Source organism: Mobula hypostoma, chromosome 10, assembly GCF_963921235.1.
Source record: "Mobula hypostoma chromosome 10, sMobHyp1.1, whole genome shotgun sequence".
Classification (NCBI taxonomy): Eukaryota; Metazoa; Chordata; class Chondrichthyes; order Myliobatiformes; family Myliobatidae; genus Mobula; species Mobula hypostoma.
This window is the reverse complement of record NC_086106.1, coordinates 48,662,607-48,687,209: the sequence shown is the minus strand read 5'-3', so window position 1 is coordinate 48,687,209 and position 24,603 is coordinate 48,662,607. Positions and strand designations below refer to the sequence as shown.

The window sequence follows — 24,603 nt, the reverse complement described above, 5'->3', positions numbered from 1 at the left end:
AAACATTCCCATCTATTTTTCATTCGTGACATTTCATTTTGAAGCTTACTATTATGGGCTTTTCTGGCATCAAGGTTATTTAAATTATTTTATATGTTGACGCAATTATTTTGAATTGGTTTTCTTGTTTCCTCCCATATCATAAACACATAGTAGGTTAATTAGTCTCTCTAAATTGTCCCTAGTTTATGTGAATAGTAGAATTTGACAGAAATTGGGGAGAATGTGGGGGAATAAAAATTAGTGAATAGCTGATGATCAGTGTGGATTCAGTGGGCTAAAGGACCTGTGCTACATCCCTCTCTGTCTCCATGACTATGTGCTAATACGTCCTTTAATTTTCAATGGAAGAGTGACTGTGTGGCAAAGGTTTTAGATTATTTACTTTGAATTAAGTACTGAACAATTTTAATTATATTTAATTTTTTACTTTGTGATGTCAGCTAAATTCATGGTCATTTGCAGCTAGGTAAACTGTAGGTATACCTTGACGCATTTCTTGTTCTTATTCTACCTAAAGCATCCCTTATATTTTCGGGTTGCTCAAGGCCTTGTCAATTAAAATTGGTATAGTAATTCAACAGTAAGTTTACCTGGATGAATCTGCAGAATGCAAATATGCTCTCATAATTTAATTCAGCAGGAACACGTACAGCTCTCTGCTGGTAGCAATCCCGACACAGTTTATTTAGTGAAGGAACCAGGGACAACATAAAAAACACTCTTACCATTATAGTCTGAATGCACAAACTCAAGGGTTGCAGAAACAAATAAAGGAATAACTCTTAGAAGGGAATCAGATGAATATTTGAAAGGGTAGGCCGTCATGAATGATGATAGAGATTACTAAAGTGGATCAGATTAAGAAACACACAAACTTCTGAAGGAACTCATCAGGACAGGCAACGTCAATGGAAATGAATAAACAGTCAACATTTTGGGCCGAGACCCATCTTCAGGACTTCCATTAATAAATATTGCCAGTGATGGCTGCCCATGCAGTTTCTTTCATTATTCAACTTGGAGTCAGGCTCCCATATATAGAAGGATTATTAGTTTGGATAGACTGAATATGAGGAAGAGTTCAATAACTTATCTTAATAATAGGCAATTACTTTTATTTCAATTACATTAAGCACCTTGACCTCATTCTGTACACCCTTGTAGTGTATTCAGATCACAGATTTTCAGCTTAGACTTAATATAAATAAATATTCCCAAGGTAAAAATAAGTTTATCCCACTTCATTTCTCACTTAATTTCTCACTTCCAGGGAGCTGGAAGCGCAGAATCAAATATTGCTGTGATGATTGTACGTTCTAGTATCAATTGTTTGGTGACTATAATGTATAATAAATTAGTTCATAATATTTTAATTTGTATACATCATGAGCAAATATCCTGTTTTATAACCATCTCCAAATGTTTTCTTTTTGTATTAAGTAATTCTTTATCTAAATATGTTTACTCATTTTGCATATCCAGGATGTACTGTCCAATATGCTTCATGTTGATCCCCATCAAAGATTCACTGCTGAGCAGGTGCTCAAGCATCCTTGGATTGCTTGCCGGGATCAGCTGCCACATTTCCAATTAAATCGTCAGGATGCTCCTCATCTAGTAAAAGTAAGTATTTTCAAAGAATGGAAATACAGCCAGATGTAATGAAACTAGCCATGGTAGCTTGCACTTCATATGAAAATTGAAAATTGAACATGCCCATCTTCTAAAACTGAAGTCCGTTCCAAAATCTGAAATACTCAACTAGCAATTTTTTCTTCATAGAAAATCTTGCTTCTAACACAGCTGAAATATGGTTACCTCTGGTTAATAATGTTTTCCTTTTGAAATGTGAAAACTTGTAACAAGCTGGAAGTTAGGTGTCAGCTACCTGCTCCACCCCTGACCAGCAATGAAATACAATCATACTGAGCAGATGGTTTAGACTTCTCAAACAGCTGTTCATCTTTGCAACACTGACAGCTAGTTTAGTAACATTAGACCACTCATTTGAATGGGATAACTGTCCGTGATTGAAAGGGTGCTTTTTTTGCAATTAATAACAAGCAGCTGTACCTAATAAAGTGACCATTGAGTATTTCAAATTAAACGTGCCCAAAATCTTTCTGTCGAATCTTGTGTTTAAATGAAATGTTTATAAAGCTATTTGAAACCCATAGCAAATGTTCATTCTAAGCTTTATTCATGTTTTCATATTACAGTGGACTGTTTCAGGTAAAATTGGTGAAATTTAAATGTATTGATGGAGGGAACTGGCTTTCATAGTGTTGCACCACAACAGAGTTGCCATCTACTGACTAGCAGATAAAAATTAAAGGATAAGGACCATTTGGGACATGTTGCACGAGAAAGATCGTGAGGAGCTGTTTGATTGTGCATTATGGGAGTGAGTTTCTAAAAAAAAGCCAGCGGGGCCAGTCACGACACTATGCATGCCAGAGATTGCGGGGTAATTAGGCACTTGATAAGGACCAATAAAAAGAAGTTAGGTTTAAGTGAAGTAGCCATTCACTTAATGATCACTGGGAACGACCATTGTTGGAGTGGGACAGTGTTAGACTGTGAATTTGAGGCACTGGCTTAAAGAGGCTTCGGCGTGAAGGGGTGGAGGCTCTTTGAGCCAAAGCCTCAAACTCGCAGTGTAACTTTCTTCCTTTCTTTCCTTCTTTGTGATCCCACAGACAATGCTAGACAATGTAGTGCAATGTTCCTGTTGTGGGATGTAGGAAGGTTGGGAGACCTCCAGTGTCCCTGAAAACTACAGCTGCAGGAAGTGCGTTCAGCTACAGCTTTTTACAGAGCATGTTAAGGAACTGGTGATAGATTTGGATGAACTATGGATCATATGGGAAGCTGAAGGGTTGATTGATAGGTGATACAGGGAGGTAGTTGCTCCTTGGCAGGAGTAATGGGTATTGAGTGATTGTAAAGAGAGGGGAAGGTGAATAGGCAGCCAGTGCAGAGCACCCATATGGCCAGTCTCCTCAGTAACAAGTGTGCCGCTTTTTGTACTGTTGCGGGGAGGGGTGTGCGTGACCTAACAGAGGAAAGTCACAGCAGTCAGCATTAAGTCTTGCTCAGTATGGAAAGTGGGGAAGAGGCGAGTTGTAGTGATGAGGAATCATCGGTTAGTTAAGCAGGCAGGAGGTTCTGTGGACAAGAACGAGATTCCCAAATCTTAAGTTGCCTCCCAGGTGCCAAGATCAGGGATATCTTGGATTGAGTCTGTAGCATTCTTAAGGGGAAGGGTGAGCAACCAGAGGTCATGGTCCACATTGATACTAATGACAATGATAGAAAAGGCAATGAATCCTGCAAAGTGAGTTCAGGGAGTTAAGTGCTATGTTAAAGGACAGCACTTCAGGCTTGTAATCGCTGGGATTCTACCCGTGCCATGTGCTACTGAAGCCAGAAGTAGGTGGTTAATACAGTTTAACACATAGCTAAGGAGATGGTGCTGGGAGGGCTTCAGATTTTGGGAACATAGGGCTCTCTTCCAAGGAAGGTGGACCGAATTGGAGGGAGAATAATGTGCTTGCAGGAGGTTTGTTAGTGCTGTGAGGAAGTGGGGTTAACCTAGAGTTACAGGGGGATGGGAAACAGAGTACCAGGGTAGATAGTCAAATGGCTGTGGGGAAAGATGTTTTTAAGCCAATGTACAAAGACAGGAATCAATAGGTTGAGCATGGTGGGAATAATATTCTGAGTTTCAACCTATTTCAATGCACAGAGTATTGTAGGTAAGGCTGATGAGCTTAAAGTATGGATTAGCATGTGGAAATATGACAGTGTAGCATTTAGTGAGATTTGTTTGTAGGAGGAGCAGGACTGGCAGCTCAATGTTCCGGCATTATGTTGTTTTAGATGTGATAGAGCAGGTGTGATTGAAGTGGCGGTAAGGGGCATTACTAGTCAGGGACAGTGTCACAGTAGTGCTCAGACAGACTGGAGAACTCGTTTACTGAAGCCAAAGGGTGAAACTGAGGAATAAGAAAGGGATGAGCACATTACTAGGATTATACTGTAGACCTCAGAGGAAGATTGCTGTACCAGAGGGACATCAGAGACTGCCGTGTACTTCACTTCACGGAAACATGGCTCATATCCATCATTTGGATGCAGCTCAATGACTTCACTATGCTCAGCAAAGACAGGACAGCTCACTCAGAGGAGGTAGAGTATTCTTTAGGATTAAGTTATTGTGGTGGCTCTGTCTCAGTCCTGCTCAGCTGACCTGAATGTCATCCATTTTATCTGCTCAGCTAACCTGAGTGTCGTCCATTTTATCTGCTCAGCTAACCTGAATGTCGTCCATTTTATCTGCCGAGGGACTTTTTCACCATCATCCTGGTAATGCTATACATTCCACCTCAGGCCAATGTCAGGCAAGCTCTGGAGGAGTTGAGCAATGTAATCAACAGACACAAAACTGTGCATCCTGATACCTGCATTATCATTGTGGGAGCTTGAAGAAGTCTCTGAACATTTACCACTTAACATAGCAACAGTAAAACCAGAGGAGCCAACACACTTGACCACTGTTATACCACCATCTAGAACACTTACCTTGCCATCCCATGCCTACAGTTTGGAAAGTCCGATCACTCCCAGGCAGAAACTAAAGTCCAGAGCACCAGTAGTGGGAATTAAGAATGTATGGTCAAGGGAGGCAGAGGAGCACATATGACTGGACAATATTCAGGGGTTCATCTTTGGGTTTGAATGAATATGCCGCAGTGGTCACTGACTTCATCAAAACCTGTGTGGATGAGTGTGTGCCTTCAAGAACCAACTGGACGTGCCCAAATCAAAAGCCGTGGATGAACCAGGGGATTCATAGTCTGCTGAGGGCTAGATCTGTAGAATTCAAGACCAGTGATCCAGATCTGTGTAAGAAGTCCAGGTACGACCTATGGAAGGCTATCTTAAGAGCAAGAAAAGAATTTGGATTTGAGTTTAGAGAGGTAATCGGATGCGGGTCAGCTCTGGCCTGGTTTGTAGGCCATTACTTCCTACAAGGTGAAAGCTACCATTATGAATGAAGTGATGCTTCACTTTCAGATGAGTTCAATGTCTTTTATATATGCTTTGATAGGGAGAATAAAAGTACATTTATGCAAATCCCTGTAGCATCGGGCGACCCTGTGATCTCTGTTTCGGACATCGACATCAAAACATCTTTCAAAAGGGTGACTCCTTGAAGGCGTCAGGTCTTGCAAGGTGTACATGGTAGGGCTCTTAACAAAAAGCATGTACTAACCAACTGGCAAGAGTGTTCAAAGATACCTTCAATCTTTCACTGATGCAGTTGCATCTGATTCAAAAGGGTGACAATCCAACCAATACTCACTTTTTGATGGGCTGCAATCAGTGCGAGAGGTTGTCAATGCAAGGTTTAACCAGGAGATTGTATGCTTTTGGCTGTTTTCAACAGGCTGCAATCAGTGCAGGGCCAATAAAAAGAAGGGAGATGGAAGCAGAGCGGCTGTTGTGTGAGTGGGCCAGTGTAAGAGTGGTCAAGCTTTGGATCAATAGGCTGGGCAAGCACAGGCATAGATTCTAAGTAAATTCCTAGTAAGCAATTTTTTTTTGTTAGTGCATAGCTAGTATGCTGAGAATGGGTCCAAAGGTAGTGGCATGTTCTTTGTGTCAGATGTGGGGACTCTGAGAGACCTCCAGTCTCCTTGATCACTACATCAGCACAAAGTGCACCGCGCTGCAGCCCCTTTGAGACTGTGTTAAGGAACGGGAGTGGCAGTTGGATGACTTTGGGCTCATGCAGGAAAATGAAGAGGTAATAGATAGGAGCTACAGGAGGTAGTCACCCTTAAGCTGCAGGGGTCAAATACCTGGGTGGCTGTCAGCAAAGGGCAAAGGAATAGACAGGCAGTGCAGAGTACCCCTGTGCCCATTCTCCTCAATAATAAGTACCACTTTGGCTCCTTTCAGGGCAGGGATGACCTACCGGGAAAGCCACAGCGACCAGGTCTCTGACTCTGTGGCTCAGAAGGGAAGTGGGGAAGAAGAGGACCGCAGTAATGATAGGGGATTCCATAATTAAAGGAGCAGAAAGCAGATTCTGTGGACGTGAAGGAGACACCCAGATGGTATGTTGTCTCTTAGGTGCCAGGGTCAAGATGTCTCAGATCGGGTCCATGGCATTCTAAAGGGGGAGGGTAAACAGCCAGAAGTCGTGGTACATATTGATACCAACGACATAGGTAAGAAGTGGGAGGAGGTCCTCAATAGAAATTAGAGGGTGATAAGCAGAAAGCTGAAAAGAATGACCTCCAAGGTAATAATCTCTGAATTGCTGACTGCGCCGCATGCCATTGAGAGTAAGAATAGGAAGTTTTGACAGATCAGTGTGTGGCTGAAGAATGGGCGCGAGGACACTGTTTTAGATTGTTGGATCATCGGGATTTCTTCTGGGGAAGGGATAACGTGGACAAAATGTGCAGGTTACACCTGAACCTGAGGGGAACCAATATCCTTGTGAGCAGGTTTCTGAGAGCTATTGGGGAGGGTTTAAATTAATTTGGCAGGGGGATGGGAAGCAGAGAGGTAGGGATACGGATGGGGCAGTTGGTATACAAGTAGATGCAGTGTGTAGGGAGACTGTGAGGAAGGACAGGCAGATGATAAGGTAAAATTGCAGTCAGTGGGATGTGTTAAGTTGTAATAGCAGACCAAAATCATAAAGGATGATGATTACAAGACTGAAGGTGTTATATCTGAATGCAGACAGTATACATAATGAAGTATCTTGCAGTGCATTTAGAGATTGACAGATATGATCTTGTGGGCAACTCTGAGTTGTGCAGAAAGATTATAGTTAAGAGCTTAACATCCAAGGATACACCTTGTATTGAAAGGACTGGCAGGTAGGCAGAAGGGCTGACGTGGCTCTGTTGGTTAAAAAAAATTGAAATGAGATTCTAAGAGATGACAGAAAATCAGAAGATATAGAAAAAAGAATCTGCAATTGTAAAAAGACCCTGATGGAAGTAATATATAGTCCTCCAAATAGTTGCCAGGATGTGGGCTACAAATTACAATGGGAGATAGAAAAGGCATGTCAAAAGGGCAATGTAGTAATAATCATGAGGGATTTCAATATGCAAGTAGATTGGGAAATTCAGGTTGGTGCTGGATCCCAAGAGAAGAAATTTGTGGACTGCCTACAAGATGGTTTTTTAGAGTAGCTTGTAGCTAAGCCCACTAGGGAAATGGTAATTCTGGATTGGTTGTGATGTAGTGACCCGGACTTGATTAGTTTGCTTAAGTGAAAGAACCCTTAGGAGGCAGTGATCATAGTACGACAGAATTCGCCCTGCAGTTTGAGAAAGAGAAACTAAAATTGGATGTATCATTATTACAGTTGAGTAAAGGAAATTACAGAGCATGAGAGAGGAGCTGGCCAAAGATGATTGGAAGGGGACATAATCAGGGATGATGGCAGAAAAAAAATGGCTGGTGTTTCTGAGAGAAATTTGGAAGACGTAGGAAAGATGTATCCCAAAGATGAAGAGGTATTCTAAAGGGAGAATGAGGCAAACGTGGCTGAGTGAAAGGCAGCAAAAAAACAAAGAAGATGGCATATAATATAGCAAAAATTAGTAAGAAGGTAGAGGATTGGGAAGCTTTTAAAAAATCAACAGTACGCAACTAAAAAAGTCATAACAAGTGAACAATGAAATATGAAGGCAAGTTAGCCAATAATATAAAAGCGGATACAAAACGTTTTTTCAGCTATATAGGAGCAAAAGAGATGAGAGTGGATATCGAAGCGCTGGGAAATAATGCTGAAGATGTGAAATGGTGAACAATCTTAAGTTTTTTGTCAGTCTTCACGATGGAAGACACTAGTCAAATGCCAGAAATGCAAGAATGTTAGCGGGCGGAGGTGAGCGCCATTGTTATTACCAAGGAGAAGGTGCTTGGGAAGCCAAAAAGTTTGAATGAAGATAAGTCACCTGGACCAGATGGACTACACCCTTGCGTTCTGAAAGATGTAGCTGAAGAGATTGTGGAGGCATTAATAATGATCTTCCAAGAATCATTAGATTTTGGAATGATTCCTGAGGACTGGAAAACAGCAAATATCACTCCACTCTTTAAGGTGGGGGGGGGGGCAGAAAAAAATGACATTATAAGCCAGTTAACCTGACTCCAGTGGTTGGGAAGATATTATTAAGGATGAGGTTTCAGGGGACTTAGAGGCACAAGATAAATTAGGCCAAAATCAGCATGATTTCCTTGAGGGGAAATCTTGCCTGACAAATCTGTTGGAATTCCTTGTTGAAATGATAGGCAAGATGGCCAGAGCAGAGTCAGTGGATGTTGTTCATTTGGGTTTTCAGAAAGCTTCTGACAAGATGCCACACGTGAGGTTGCTTAACAAGATAAGAGTCCCTGTTATTACAGGAAAGGTACTAGCATGGATAGAAGGTCATTTAGAGGACTAGAATATAAGAGCAAGGATTTAGTGCTGAGGATTTTATGAGGCATTGGTCAGACAGCACTTTGAGCTGTTTTGGGCCCTTTATCTAAGAGAAGATGTGCTGGCATTGGAGACAGTCCAAAGAAGGTTCACAAGAATGATCTGAGAAATGAAAGGGAGGAGTGTTTCATGGCTCTTGGCCTGTACTCATTGGAATTTAGAAGAATGAGGGGGGAGCTCGTTGAAACCTATTGAATATTGAAAGGCCTCGAAAAAGTGGACGTGGAGAGGATGTTTCCTGTAGTGGAGGAGTGTCGGAACAGATGACACAACCTCGGAATTGAGGAATGTCCATTTAGAACAGATGAGGAAAAAAATCTTTAGCCACTAGGTGGTGTACAGACAACTGTGCAGGCCAGGTCATTGGATATCTTTAAAGTGGATGTTGATAGCCTCCTGGTTAATCAGGGCATCAAAGGTTACAGGGAGAAGGCAGGAGAATGGGGTTGGGAGGGATAATAAATCAGCCATGATGGAATGGTAGAGTGGACTACAGAGGTCAAATGGAGTCGGCTCCTGTGCTCTATGGTCTTATAGTCTTAAGACGGCGTGAGCTGCCTCAACTACTGTCACCCAGTGGCATTCACATCTACTGTGATGAAGTGGTTTCAAAGGTACATTTAATGTCAGAGAAATGTATACAATATACATCCTGAAATGCTTTTTCTTCGCAACTATCCACGAAAACAGAGGAATGCCCCAAAAGAATGAATGACAGTTAAATGTTAGAACCCAAAGTCCCCCCCCCAGCTCCCCTCCCTCCTGCACGCCTGCGGCAGCAGGCAATAATCACCCCTCCCCCCACCAACAAAAAAAACCTGGGCACCCACCACCGAGCACTCAAGCATGCGGCAAGCAGCAGCAAAGACACAGACTTGCAGTACTCCAAAGACTACGGTATTCGACATACCACATGCTCTCTCTTTCTCCCCAATATGAGAGGGGAGACATAACAAACAACTCGTTTTTTCTGAGCTCTGTGCCCGAAGATCTCGGGTCTCTGGGCACACAGCCATAGATCTTCCGACTTCCACAACACACTGATCTGTCCGGACGCCAACCTTCGATCCGCCCGTCTCCAGAGCCACGATATCTCGACCTTCTGAAGGCAAACTGAGCTCTTAGCCGCCCTCTTGGCATGTCGAATAACAGCCAATCATGAAACCCCGAGAGCAGGTCCCATTCCTCCAAAGAACTGAAGTCAGCGTGTAACTCCAAGTCAAAAGTACCCTGAAAGGGAAAAATAGAGATAATAAAGATGGAAATCGAGCTGTTTCTGAAGATGCAGGCAAAGGAGTCGCCGTTAGGCGCCATTGTCTCCTCCTAAGTTTTGAGAGGTTGGTTATGACTGGAATCAACTTCTGCCTAAGGAAGAACCTGGAACTGCTGCAATTTGCCTATTGCCACAGTAGGTCTACAGTGGACACGATCTCACTGGCTCTCAGCTTGGCTTTGGATCACCTGGACAACCGTAATACTTACCTCAGACTGCTGTTTATTGACTACAGCTCAGCATTCAACACAATCATGCCCTAAGTTCATATCAAAAAGCTCCAAAACCTAGACCTCTGTACCTCCCTCTGCAAATGGATCCTTCACTTCCTCACTGGATGACCACAAACTGTGAGGGTGGGAAATAACATCTCCTCGCTGACAATCAACACTAGTGGACCTCAAGAATGCATGCTCTAGCCCACTGCTTTACTCTCTCTACACCCATGACTGTTTACCTGGACACAGCTCAAATGCCATCTATAAATTTGCTGATGACACAGCTATTGCTGGCAGAATTTCAGATGGCGAGGAGGCGTACAGGAGCAAGATAGATCAGCTGGTTGAGTGACATCGCAGCACAACTTCACTCAACATCAGCAAGACCAAGGAACTGATTATGGACTTCAGTAAGGGGAAGTCAAGGGATCAGAAGTGTAAAGAGTGAGCAGTTTCAAGGTGTTGAATGTCAAGGTATCTGAGGATCTATACTGGGCTCAACATATTTATGCAATTACGAAGAAGGCAGGACAGCTGCTATATTAGGAGTTTAGGAGAATTGATATGTCATCAAAGACACTCCCAAATTTCTACAGATGTACCATGGAGAGCGTTCTAACTGGTTGCTTCACCATCTGGTATGGAAGGGCCACTGCTTGGGATTGAAAAAAGCTGCAGAATGGTGATAACTCATCCAACTCCGTCATGGACTGTAGCCTCCTCAGCATCCAGCACACCTTCAAAAGGCAATGCCTTAAAAAGATGGCATCCGTCATTAAGGACTCCCCTCACCTAGGACCTTCCCTCTTCTCATTGCCACCAGCAAGAAGGAGGTACAAGAGCCTGAAGACACACACTCAACATTTTAGGAACAACTTCCTCCCCTCCACCATCAGGTTTCTGAATGGAATGAGAACTACGTCCGTATATTTTTCCATCTCTTTTAGCTCTACTTATTAAATTTATTATTGTATAAACTTACTGTAATTTATAGTTTTTATTACTACGTATTACCATATACCGCTGCTGCAAAGCAATGAATTTCATGACATACGTCAGTGATACTAAACCTGATTTAGATTCTGATTCTGACCACCCAATAGTCAGTGTGATTTAGAGTAGCAAAATTTGTAGAGAGATCACAGACAGATGCAAGAAACATGAAGTTGTGATAGTTGGTGTTTTTAACTTTCCACATATTGACTGGGACTCCCATTCTGTAAGAGGGTTGGATGGGATAGAGTTTGTCAAATGTGTTCAATATATAGAGGTCCCAACTAGAGAGAGTGTAATACTGGATCTCCTTTTCAGTAATGAGGCAGGGCAGGAAATGGAAGTGTGTATAGGAGAACATCTTGGATCTAATGACCATAATTCCATTAGTTTCAAGATAATTATGGAAAAGCATAGGTCTGGTCCTTGTGTTGAGATTCTAAATTGGAGAAAGTCCAATTTTGATGGTATTAGAAAGTATCCGGCAAGTGCATGATTGGTAAGTGGGAGGCCTTTGAACATGAAATTTTGAGAGTACATTCATTTGGGAGTTTTGTATGTTCCTCTCAGAATAAAAGGCAAGGCTTATAGGTTTCGGGAACCTTAGTTTTCGAGGGATATTGAGGCTTTATTTAAGGAGGAGGAGCTCATTGCAGATATAGGCAGCAAAAAACAAATGAGGTACTTCAGTTTTAGAAGTGCAAGAGAACACTTAAGAGGGAAATCAGGAGGGCCAAACAAAGACATGAGGTTCCTCTAATAGACATGGTGAAGGAGAATCCCAAGGGCCTCTACAGATATAGTAAAAGCAAAAGGAGAGCAAGGGAGAAAATTAGTCATCTGTGCAAGGAGCTGAAAGAGATGGGGAGATCTCAAATGGATTTTTTGCAGTATCTGTATTTACTTGGGTGATGGACACAGTCTATAGAACTGGGGCAGAACAACAGTGAAATCATGCACTGTATGTGGATAATAGAGGAAGAGGTGTCCTGAGGGAAATTAAGATGGATAAATCCCCAGGGCCTGACAATGTGCTCCCCTCTAGGACTTTGTGGGAGGCCAGTGCAGAAATTTTAGGGCCATAGTAGAGGTATTTAAAGTGTCCTTAGGCACAGGTGAGGTACCGGAGGATAGGACAACTAATGTTGTTCCATTGTTTAAGAAAGGCTATTACAATATGCTGGGAAATTATAGACCAATGAGCCTGATGTCAGTAGTGGGCAAGTTATTGGAAGGAATTCTGAGGGACTTAATATCCATGTATTTGGGTAGACAGGGACTGATGAGGAATAGTCAGCATGGCTTTATGCATGGTAAGTTGTGTCTAACCAATCTGTTAGAGATTTTTAAGGAGATTACCAGGAAAGATCATTGAAGGAAAGGTAATTGAAAAACACAAGTCAGGAGATGAATACAAGAAAATTTCCTAATCATGGAATATCCATTGGGGTACAGTTAAGTCAATCATCAAGAAATAAAAAGATGACACAGATGTAAATCTGCCTAGAGCAGGCCATCCTCAAAATCTGAGCTACTATGCAAGAAGCGGACTAGTGAGGGAGGGTACCAAGAGACCTATGACAACTCTGGAGAAGTTACAAGCTTCGGTTGCTGAGATGAGAAAGATTACACATACAACTGTTGCCCGGGTGCTTCACCAGCTGCAGCTTTATGGGAGAGTGGCAAAGAGAAAGCCACTGTTGAAAAAACTCACATGAAATCTTTGCTACAGTTTTCCTGAAGGCGTGTGGAAGACTCTGAAGTCAGCTGGAAGAAGGTTCTGTGGTCTGATTAAATCAAAATTGAGCTTTTTGGCCATCAGACTAAATGCTATGTATGACATAAGCCAAACACCGCACATCATAAAAAGCACACCATCCCTACCATGAAGCATGGCCGTGGCTGCATCACTCTGTAGGGATATTTCACTGAAGCAGTCCATGAAGGCTTGTGAAGGTAGAGGGTAAAATGAATGCAGACCCCACTTGGAGTACTGTGCGCAGTTCTGGTTTCCTCACTATAGGAAGGATGTGGAAACCATAGGGTGCAGAGGAAATTTAAAAGGATGTTGCCTGGATTAGGGAGCATGCCTTATGAGAATAGGTTGAGTGAACTTGGCCTTTTCTCCTTGGAGCGACGAGATAATGTGAGGCATTGATTGTGTGGATGTCAGAGGCTTTTTCCCAGGACTGAAATGGCTAACACGAGAAGGCACAGTTTTAAGGTGCTTGGAAGTAGGTACAAAGGAGTTGTCAGGGGTAAGTTTTTTACGCAGAGAGTGGTAAGTGTATGGAATGGGCTACTGGCAACGGTGGTGGAGGCAGATACAATAGGCTCTTTTAAGAGACTCCTGGACAGGTATGTCCAGGAGAAAAATAGAGGGCTATGGGTAACCCTAGGTAATTTCTAAGGTAAGGGCATGTTCGGCACAGCTTTGTGGGCTGAAGGGCCTGTATTGTGCTGTAAGTTTTCTATGTTTCTAATATGCAGGGAAATCCTGGAGGAAAACCTGATGCTGTCTGTAAGAGAACTGTGACTTGGGAGTAGATTTGTTTTCCAGCAGGACAATGATCTCAAGCATAAAACCAAAGCTACACAGGAATGGCTTAAAAACAAATTTAATGTCCAGGAGTGGCCAAGTTAGAGTCCAGACCTCAATCCAATTGAGAATTGTGGTTGGACTTGAAAAGGGCTGTTCACACATGATCCCCATGCAATCTGACAGAGCTTGACCAGTTTTGTAAACAAAAATGGGGAAAAATCACAGTGTCCAGATGTGCAAAGCTGATACAGAAACTATCCACATAGACTGAAGGCTGTAATTGCTGCCAAAGGTGCATCTACTAAATACTGACTTGAACGGGGTGAATACTTTAGCAATCAATTATTTTGTGTTTTATATTTGTAATTAATTCACTTTGTAGATATCTGTTTTCACTTTGACAGGAAAGAGTCTTTTTCTGTTGATCAGTGTCTATAGAAAGCAAATTATATCTACTGGGATTCAATGTAAAAAAAAAAGAACATAAAAAAAGTGAATTCTCTTTATAAGCACTGTATATCAATGATTTTGATGATATATGATAAACTGGATTAACAAATTTGTGGATGACACCAAAATTGGGGCTGTAATAGTTAGTGAGGAAGGTTATCAAAGCTATCAAAGGGATTTGGACCAGCTGGATATTGAGACTGAAAAATGGCAGATGGAATTTATTGCAAACATTTTGGGGGGGCTATCAGAGTAGGTCTTGTATGGTGGACGGTAAGTCAGAGGGATTAATAATTCCTTAAAAGTGGCATCACAGGTACATAGGGTTGTAAGGAGAGCTTTTGAGACACAGGCCTTCATAAGTCAAAATCATGAGAACAGGAGTTGGGATATTATGTTGAAGTTGTATATGACATTGGTGAGGCTTAATTTGGAGTATTGTGTGGATTTCTGGTCAACCTACCAGGAAAGGTTTTCAGAGTACAGAGAAAACTTACAAGGACATTTCCAAGTCTGGAGTTATAAGGAAAGGTTAAATAGGTTAGGACTTAATACACTGGAGCGTAGTAAAATGAGGGGAGAGTTAATAAAGGTATGCAAAATTATGAGGGGTATAGTTAGGGTAAGTACAAGCAGGCTTTTTCCACTGAGGCTGGGTGAGGGATGAATGGTGAAATGTTTAAGGGGAACATGAGGGGTAGGGTGGTGACGATTGGAATGAGCTGCCAGTAAAAGTGGTGAATGTGGGTTCGATTTCAAAATTTAAGAGAAGTTTGGATAAGTACATGGATGGGAGGGGTATGGAACAGTGCTATGGTCGAAGTGCAAGATGATGGGACTCAACAGAATAATGGTTCAGCAGAGACTAGGTGGGCTGAAGGGCCTGTTTCTGATTTAAGAAAATAATACCAAAGCTCCTTCCTGCATTTCATTCCATGTGTTGTATTGCAGTAGTTTTCTTGAAGTATAATCATAAAAATTAACATAAATACTAGTTTTAGTCCAGTGGATGGTATAATTCTGATAAGCAACTATGCTCTCAACGAAATACTCACTGGCACTTCTGTGAACTAATAAAGCTGGCCTTTCTTTATAATAGTAAATGGGGGGAAATGTAGTGCCCTTAATTTTATTCTAAGGTAAGTAAAATTGTTTTTTATTCTGCTTCCTAATGAAAGCTTATCCTCATTCCTAGGGAGCCATGGCTGCTACATATTCTGCCCTCAACCAGAAGACCCTTCGTCCAGTGTTGGAACCAGTTGCAGCTTCAAGTTTAGCCCAGCGCAGAGTTATGAAAAAACTTACCTCAACAGACTTATGAATTATGTTGGAACCAATAATGTATGGCTCTTTCAATTCATTTGAATGGCTGCAAGCTCCTGGAGGATGCACAAACCTAGAGTTTTTGCTTTTCCTTTTTTTGACATTGGGGATTGGGAGATTGGATACCAAATCAGGACATGAAAAATTGGGTTGATGAAAAGATGCAATGATGTGATTATATCAATTACAAAAGAGTTATGGAATATAATTCATTGCACTCACATTGCAGTTTTGAAAAGGGCATAAAAATTTTAAACAGGACAGCAACGAGATCAGAGTAAGAAAGTGGGTCGCTGGTGGCCTATATTCAAAGCTATTTTGCTTTTGTGATCTTGTTCTAAGATATTGTTTAATTAAACTTTCTATTTTATTTATTTACTTTCATTTTCAAGAAATACAGTGCTTTCAGATAAAGTTTTATTTTGAAGTCAATTTATATATTGTCATTAAAATGTCACATTGCACAACACTATTCTGGATTGAATTGATGTTGTCCAACAGCCTTAAAGTTATTCCTTAACAAATGTTATTTATTTAGTTTTCCATTTTCTCAGAAATTGGAAATATGTGAAGACTTTCCAAGAGAAACACTTGTTAATATTTTACTTTTGTTATTGAAATCTTTAAAATTGTTTAGGGAACACACAGCAATTGCACTAAGGCAATAGATAAAAGTAGCATTTTAGTGTTGATGTACTTTATCTTCATTAACCCCGTAATAGTTTAATTTTTCTGTTTTGTGTGTTTTATGAAATGGAAAGTAATTGATACAATGAACTGAAGCTGCCTTTGTCTTTCTCAGAATTAGCCACTTGCATATCCGAGAACACTATCTGTATTTGATTGGATTTTAATTTCAGCTCTAGCAAAATAGGAAACTACAACTAAGATGAGACATTTTAATTGCTTCACTTTTTTAAATACATAGTCTTCCATTTATGAAGATCATACACAATTTTTTGTCAATTACTGTTATTCGTGGCATATTTGATTTATCAAATTTATCTTTTTCTCTGTGTAATCCAATAATGGTTAGACAATTGACAGATACAATGTGCCCAAAATATCTCTGAGGGAGATCATTGCAATTTTTTTTTATAAGTTCTTTTAAATTTGCACATAATGTAGGTGAATTTAGGATTTAGAAGTAGGCACATTAGTGATTGCAAGCTGAATAACACATGCTAAGTTTTGATGCAATTTTAAAATTTAGCTTTGTTATAATGTTTACTGCAGAAATAACCTGCTTTAACATTACTTCTACTGCATCTTTAATGTATTAACAAGTCCCAAGGAGTTTCACATTGGTAGTTTTGAATGCAATTTGGTGAGGAGTAAGTCAAGCTTTTAGAGCAGGTGACCAAAAGTCTGGCAAGTAAGTAGTTTCTTAAGGAGCATTTTAAGGGAAGAAAGATGAGAAAATGTAGAAATGACTTTTCAGAGTTTGAGACCTTTGCAGCCAAAGAACAAAATTACTAGTAGCAGAGCGATTAAATTGGAGAATAATCAAGAATGAAATTTCTGGTTGTGGTTAAAAGCTGAGATTAAAACTTTGTTAAAGATGAAAGCCATATCTTCAAAATCACTTCTTCAACGTTTATGTAAAAGAAAGCAACTTCCCCTAAAATTCTGCTGTGTTCAAGTTATTTGTTCAAATATGGTGATTTGAATCTACCAGGTTGTTTGATGAATACAACTAAGCTGCATCTGGATTCAGTTCCTAGAGATTTACATTTCCCTCTTCATGCACAGATACATAAAGATGGAACTGATGATATATGGGAATGTTTTGCAGGCAACTCACAAAACTATTAGATATACATTTTCTGAATTGCTATCACTGCAATCTGCAATCTGTAATTTCCCTTTAAGCAATGCACTTTTAAACTGTCTAAATGCACTAATGGTTTTACAAATTCTTAAAGGGCTTGGTGAACTTGGCTCCCAGGTATGGCATCTGGAAGCAGCCAGATATCTGCCATCGCCCCAGACTGAAGCGACAGGGAACACGACCACCGCTCCCTAGCATCCTCCTACACGTGTCATGAATGTTATTTTCCACTTAACGTCCCATGCCTGAACATTGTTTAGGTCTTGCAGATGTTTAGTCTTGAAAGAAATGTAAATGAATATTTCTAGCATTTGGCATTACTATTTAATGTTCCTAGAAACTAGAGAAGAACTTTTGATTACATCTTTGGTTTTCGTGATCAAGATGCTACTATCAGCCATTTTTAAGAACATGACTGCTGACTTAAAGTGAATTCTTTAAGTTATGAAGAAGGGTCTCAGCCCAAAATGTCGATTGTTTATTAATTTCTGTAGATGCTACCTGACCTGCTGAGTTCCTCCAGCATTTTATGTGTGTTGTGTAAAAGTGAAGGCTATGTTTTATTTTAAAGAATCTACCCATGGTGTCCCCTATTTGTGTGAGGTTTTGAGTTCAATATACCAATCTAATTCTTCAAATGAATAAGTAGATCATGACTCAAGTATTCCTGAAGACATCTTCCACTAAATAAAGGGAGAAGATCTGGATTGAAACCCCAGAATCAAGTCAAGGCAGATTTGTTTCTTCTATTGAGAACAAAGATTGAAGCCGGCATCATTGATGCCCCTGTCACATATGATTTATTTATTGACGTACAGCACGGAGTAGGCTCTTCTAGCCCTTCAAGCTGTGCCACCCAGCAATCCCCAATTTAACCTAGCTTAATCACAGGACAATTTACCTATGTCTGGACTGTAGGAGGAAATCCACATGGTCAAGAAGAGAACTTGAAACTCCTTAGAGGCAGTGGTGGGAATTGAACTTGGGTCACTGGTACTGTAAAGTATTATGCTAATTACTATGCTACAGTGCCGCCCTAATGTGACCTTCATTGAAATCCCCTTCTCCTTCAATTCATATCTTAAATTTCTGTTTGTCAAACGTAATGATTCAGCTATTTTTGGGCTAGCTAAGCATATGCTTCCACCTTCATGATGTAATTTTTACACAGCCTTAATTCAAGAGGGGATTAAAGACAGACCTTACCAGCCAATCACCTGCTTTCCTGTGCTGTCACCCTCCAGACCTCCGCTTTAATGGCAGGGTCCTTAGTAATGTAAAGGAACAAAGGGATCTTAGGGTCCAAGTCCAATAGGTCCCTCAAAGCTGCTGTGCAGATTCATAGGATGATTAAGAAGGCATATGATGTGCTGGCCTTCATGAGTTCAAGAGCTGCAAGGTAAAGTTCCAACTCTACAAAACTCTGATTAGACCACACTTGGAGTATTATGATTATTTCTGGTCACTTCATTATAGGAAGGATGTGGAAGCTTTAGAGAGGGTGCAGATGAGATTTACCAGGATGCCTGAATTAGAGAACATATGAGGAAAGATTGAACGAGCTAGGGCTTTTCTCTTTCAAGCAATGGGGGATGAGAGGCCACTTCATAGCTGTATAATTATGAAATGCATAAAAATAGTGGACAGCTGGCACTTTTTTTCCAAGGGTTGCAATGCCCTAAACTAGAGGATATCCATTTAAGGTGAGTGGAGGAAAATTTAAGGGAGTTATCAGAGGTAGTGCCTGGAGTGCACTGACAGTGGTAGTGGTGTAGGCTGATATGATTTGGTCATTTTAAAGCCTCTTAGGTAAATGGATGTAATAAAAATGGAGGGTTATAGACTGTAGAAGGGGAGGGTGAGGTTGATGGTGTAGTAGGTTTATATAGGTCAGCACAACATCTGTCCTGTTCTATGCTCTATGATTAGAACCTGGAAATAGGTATGTTAGAGGAGAGGACAATAATGTCCGGTGAACTTGGAGGATTTTGAAACGCAATGTTGGATCTCACCTTCAACAAACTTGCCCAAGGAGTGGAGCTCGACTTCAGAATTAATGGAAGCTATTCAACCTAGATGACTACTCTGCAGAACCAAGACAGCTCAGACTTCATTCACCGAGCTGCAGTATTCATACGTCACGTGGATTTGTGCAAGCTCAGAACCTGAAATTCAATCCAGTGTTGACATGTTACTGAAGTGTGTAAGAGAAAGGCTTCTCAAGATGCTACCTCACCATTCCTCTTGCACTGTTTGTTTTATTTTTATTGTAAGTTATAGTAATCTTTATAACTGTACTGCTGTCACAAAACAAAGTTCATGACATATGTCAATGATAATTAACCTGATCTGATTCTAATTGCCTTTATAAAAATTTACTTTTCTTGAGCAATTGTACAAAAACAATTCTGAAAATTGACATTAATATGTTGGATCCATTTTACCACTTTCTATTCTTCCAGCCAAGATGTTAATCTCACATTTTTGTTCAGATTATTCATTTTTTGCCTATTAGTCTACCCTTTATTCCTTTTCCAGACTTTGTGCCTTCCTCACAATTACTCTTCTCATCTATTTTTGTATCATCTGCAAATGTGGATGCAGTAATAGTTCTATTACCTAACTGATTAATGTAGACTGTTAATTTCAGTTCTGATCTGTAAGGTACCCCATCAGTTACAGCAACCTTAAAATGACCTGTTGATTGGTGCTTTTTTTTCTACACTTTTTCATATTTTCACATTCATATAAACAACTTTTCATATTTCTCTACAATGGGAGAGAGAGAGGGGCTATTCTAGCCCATAGGACCTATGCTGTCTCACACAACAAATTCATTCTTCTCTAATTCCGTCTGTAACCTATTCTACTCAAACTCATTAAATACCTTTGAGAATCTAATTACCCAACATAAATTTACGTTCTTTTATCCCTTGCTGCTCACTTGTCAAAGAGCTCTAATAAATATGATTACATTAGATTTTTTTTATGTTAACTCTGCCTAATCTTGTACTTTGTTCCCTTAATAATGAATCCCAGCACTTTCTCAACAACTGAAGCAAGACTATCTGCCCTTTAGTTACTACCCTCTTTTCTGTCTCCATCGTTTATTGAATGAATGAACAACAGCAAATTTAACAAATGACTACCTTTTCAGAATTTGAGGATAATGATTTTGGCAGCCAGTATTTTAGAACCCTGGGTTACAAGCAAACATTTCTGGAGGATTTATTAGCCCTTACTCTGGTTGATTTACTGAGTACATTTTCCTGTGAAGATTTTGTTTCAAATTCCTCATGGTTACTACTAATTTTGATACATTTTAATGTATCCTGCAGTTAAGAAAGAAACTTTTTTTTTGGTCTCTTTGTTTTCGGTATTCCCTATCTATTGACCCAACCTTTGAGGAGCCAATATTTTCTTTGCTACAGTACTATATATTTTAAATCACTTTTCTTATTTTTTGTTTTGCTATCATTTCCTGACTTCTGAATTTCTCACAGTCTCTACCCATTCTATGCAACTGCATAAGCCTTTATCATTCTATATTCAAGATTGTTTATTGTCATTTGTCAGTACACAAGTGTAAAGGAAAACAAATTGATTGTTACTCTGGATCTGTTCAAGCATATAAAAAAACAATATGCATAAAGGACACAGTACATATAAAAACATAAGATCTGTCCATATTCACAGACTGATTGTATGTATGTACTGTAAAGTGACGCAAGGTGACTCAGACAAGAAATGATAAAGTAGTGGTGGTGGAGAATGGTTGGGTGGGTTAATGGGTGGAGGTGTTCATCAGCCTGATTTTGAGTCTGTTGGTCCTGGTGTGGATGCTACTTAGCTTCTTCCCTGATGGGAGTGGGGAAAACAGTTCTTGAGCAGAGTGTGTAAGATACTTCATGGTATTGTTGGCCTTTTCCTGGCACCTTCTGTATATGTGTTCTTGATGGTGGGTAGATGCACTGAGCAGTTTTAACTACCTGTTGCAGACCCTCCCACACCGCTACCACAGTGCAGTTTCTGTACCACACAGTGATGTTAAGATGCTCTCAACCGTGCATTTATAGAAGGTTGTGGATATTGGTGTCCATAAACCAGCTCTCTTCAGCCTCCTCAGAAAGTAGGGGTATTGGTGAGCTTTCTTGACTCTGGACTCATGAGAAGTGGTGTGAGATGTTCATTCCCAGGAGTTTGAAACTAGTTTCCAAAGCTGTGCTGCCAATGTAAAGAGGGGTATGAGTGGTGTGAGTTCTTCTGAAGTCAATAACCATCTCCTTTGTCTTGTTGACATTGAGGAAGAGGTTATTTTTGTGGCACTAGGCCTCAAACTCTTCCTCCTCTCTGTAGGCAGTCTTATCATTGTTGGTGATGAGATCTGCCACTGTTGTGTCATTGGCAAACTTGACAATGTGATTGCTCTGGTATCTGATGATGCCATTTGGTCATTGAATCATATACCATGCTTATAGTTAGTGGAAGATGGATAATTTTTTTCTGTATTCTTTGTCAACAGCATGTATATTCTTTATATTGTGGCTCTCCAGGGATGTGGTCGGCAGCTCGCCACGGCATTCCTAGTTGCCAGCACTGCATATCATTCTCGTTTTTGAAATACATTTGTGGTGTGTGTGTGTTCAGAAGAATTATGGTGAAATGTTCAAAATCAGTTATTGTTACATTTTAGCTCTGGTTATACATTTCTTTACTTTTGTGTTTGTGTGCCATCCTGAATATTACAGAAGTGTGTAATAATCACCTCTCCTGTCTGTATGTGACTGAGTTAGGTCTCACTGAGCTATTGCACTCAGTTATCGTGCTTGTTCCATTAAAAAGAGCAGTTGAGATAAATGAGCTTTTCTCATCTGTCATCATGGACTGGCTGCTCGCCACATTGGTGTCAGGAGTGGAATCAGAAATTGACAACAAAATAGAAGAGCTATGACGTCGGATGGAGCACCTTAAGTCCTAGGGAATAAGTCGCGAATCGAGTGGTATGCCATGCCCCCCACCCCCAGGCTGGGCTCCTGAAGACAGGATGCTGACCTGGAGGGAGAACCTGGGAACTGAGCATTGTGGCTTCCCAGTGAACCCAGATGGGGCGATTGTACCCAAGCTCCCCAACCCGGGGTACAAGGCAGAGTGCATCATCCACCTCCCTTGCAGCCCTGGCCACTCCAAGACACAACAGCCATGAGAGGAAGGGCAGTACAGGAGGCACCACCAATGCCACCAGAGATAGAGGAGAACCAACGGGCCCCAACAATTAAAGTCACAAGTTCCACCTTGAAGCTCCCCAGATACATTGGTACTGGAGCCTTACCTGGTGCAAGTCAAACTTGCCATTTGGCACAATGGGTAGAGCCCCACCAAGACAGCGGTGCACTTTGCCCTGGCGCTGGAGGGGGATGCCATGTGGGCCTTCTTTGACATAATGCTAGCTGAGTAGCATGACTACAGGGCTCTGATAGTGGCGTTTTGAGCAGAGGTCATTGGAGGAAGTAATGATGGAAGAACCGGGCAGCAGGTGTGTGCCGTGTGGAGGAAAGCCTGGGGTGTTTGCGGCAGATCTCCAATGTGCTCAGCATGGCTTCTCCCAGTCCCCTCCCATGGCCCAGGAAGAGATTGCTCCCACACCTTGGTAGCACGATTGCCTGACAATCACCATCATCACTGACAGAGGTGGGCGGGCAGAAGGAATTTTAGCCCCCTAAGGTGTTCCAGCATTGCCCTGCATGCCACGAGCCTGGGCTTATGTAATCAAGGCGGAAGAGGAAACATGAGGAGGAGCCCATGAGACAGGTCCGACCAGAGCTGTGCTGGCCCTGCTGCGTGCCACAGAGCGATCTCTGCTACCAGTGTGGCGACACAGGCCATGTGACCTAGAATTGTCCTGGACCAGCTCATGCCTCAACCCAGCACAGCCATTGCGATATGCCCAGTGGGCAACACCATTAGGGAAACACCACCCGAGACCTCAGCAGAATCCTCCATTGTCACCTCTCCAGGTGGGCTGTTAGGGTGAAAAATGAGGCTTATATGTATGTGGACTGCGTGGTGGAAGGCATCAGATGCCTGCATTAGTGGACACTCGTCAACCAGCACCATCATCTGTCCGGGTGTCCTCCCCACTCAGACCAGCCACCCCTGCCTTGGTGGACAATGACAGCGGTCCATCTGGCTATGGACACAGTCCACTGTGCATAAAGGGCATATAATGTAGAAATAGTGGGAAGCTTTTAAAATGCAACAAAAGGCAACTAAAGAAGCTGTAAGAAGGGAAATGATGAAATATGTGGGCAAACTAGCCAATGATATAAAGCAGGATAATAAAAGTTTTTTCAGTTATATAAAGAGTAAAAGGGAGCTAAGAGTTGATATTGGACCAGAGAAAAATGATGCTGGTGAGGTAGTAATGGGGGACAAAGAAATGGCAGATGAACTTAATGGGTACTTTGCATCAGTCTTCACTATGGAAGAGACTATCAGTGTGCCAGAGGTCTGTGAGTGTCAGGGAGCAAGAGTTTGTGCCGCTGCTATACAAAGGAAAAAATGCTAGGCAAACTCAAAGGTCTTATGGTGGATAAGCCACCTGGCCCAAATGGACTGGATCCCAGAGTCCTGAGAGAGGTTGCTGAAGAGATAACAAATGCATTGGTCGTGACCTTTCAAGAATTACTTGATTCTGGAATGGTCCTGGAGGACTGGAAGATTGAAAATGTCACTCTCCACTCTTTAAGAAGGGAGGAAGGCAAAAGAAAGGAAATTATAGGCCAGTTAATGGTTGGGAAAGTGTTGGAGTGCATTATTAAGGATGAGGTTTCAGGGTATGTGGAGACTAATGATAAAATAAGTCAAAGTCACTAAAATAAGTCAAAAGGGAAATCTTGCCTGACAAGTTTGTTAGAGTCCTTCAAGGAAGTAACACAAAGGGTGAACAAAGGAGAGGCAATGGATGTCATTTACTTGGATTTTCAGAAGGCGTTTGATAAAGTGCCACACATGAGGCTGCTTAACAAGATAATATCCTATGGCATTACAGGAAAGATACTGCATGGATAGCAAAATGGCTAACAGGCAGAGGACAGTGAGTGGGAATAAAAGGGGCCTTTTTTGGTTGGCTGTCAATGACTAGTGTTGTTCCTCAAGAGTCAGTATTGGGACCGCTACATTTCACATTTTTTGTCAATAATTTAGCTAATGGAATTGATGACATTATGGCAAAGTTTACGAATGATACGAAGATAGGTGGAGGGGTGGATAGGAAGTAATTTACAGGTTGAGTCTGTGGTAAAGAAGGCAAGAACAATGTTGGCATTTATTTCAAGAGAAATAGAATCTAAAAGCAAGGAAATAATGCTGAGACTTTATAAGACATAGTCAGGCTGCACTTGGAGTATTGTCAATAGTTTTGGGCCCCATATCTCAGAAAGTGTATGTTGC

At 41.2% G+C, this 24,603-nt stretch overlaps 1 protein-coding gene across 2 annotated transcripts in view; it reads left to right on the top strand.

Annotated features, from left to right (window-relative positions):
* Positions 1-16,903, top strand: part of rps6kal (ribosomal protein S6 kinase a, like) — a 171,032-nt gene extending 154,129 nt beyond the window's left edge. For both annotated transcript variants that reach the window (XM_063060455.1, XM_063060456.1), the window contains 2 exons: positions 1,486-1,626; positions 15,196-16,903. In XM_063060455.1, coding sequence (XP_062916525.1) covers positions 1,486-1,626; positions 15,196-15,321 — 267 coding nt within the window. In that variant the 3' untranslated portion in view covers positions 15,322-16,903. The remainder of the gene's footprint in view (positions 1-1,485; positions 1,627-15,195) is intronic.
* Positions 16,904-24,603: the final 7,700 nt, after the last annotated feature.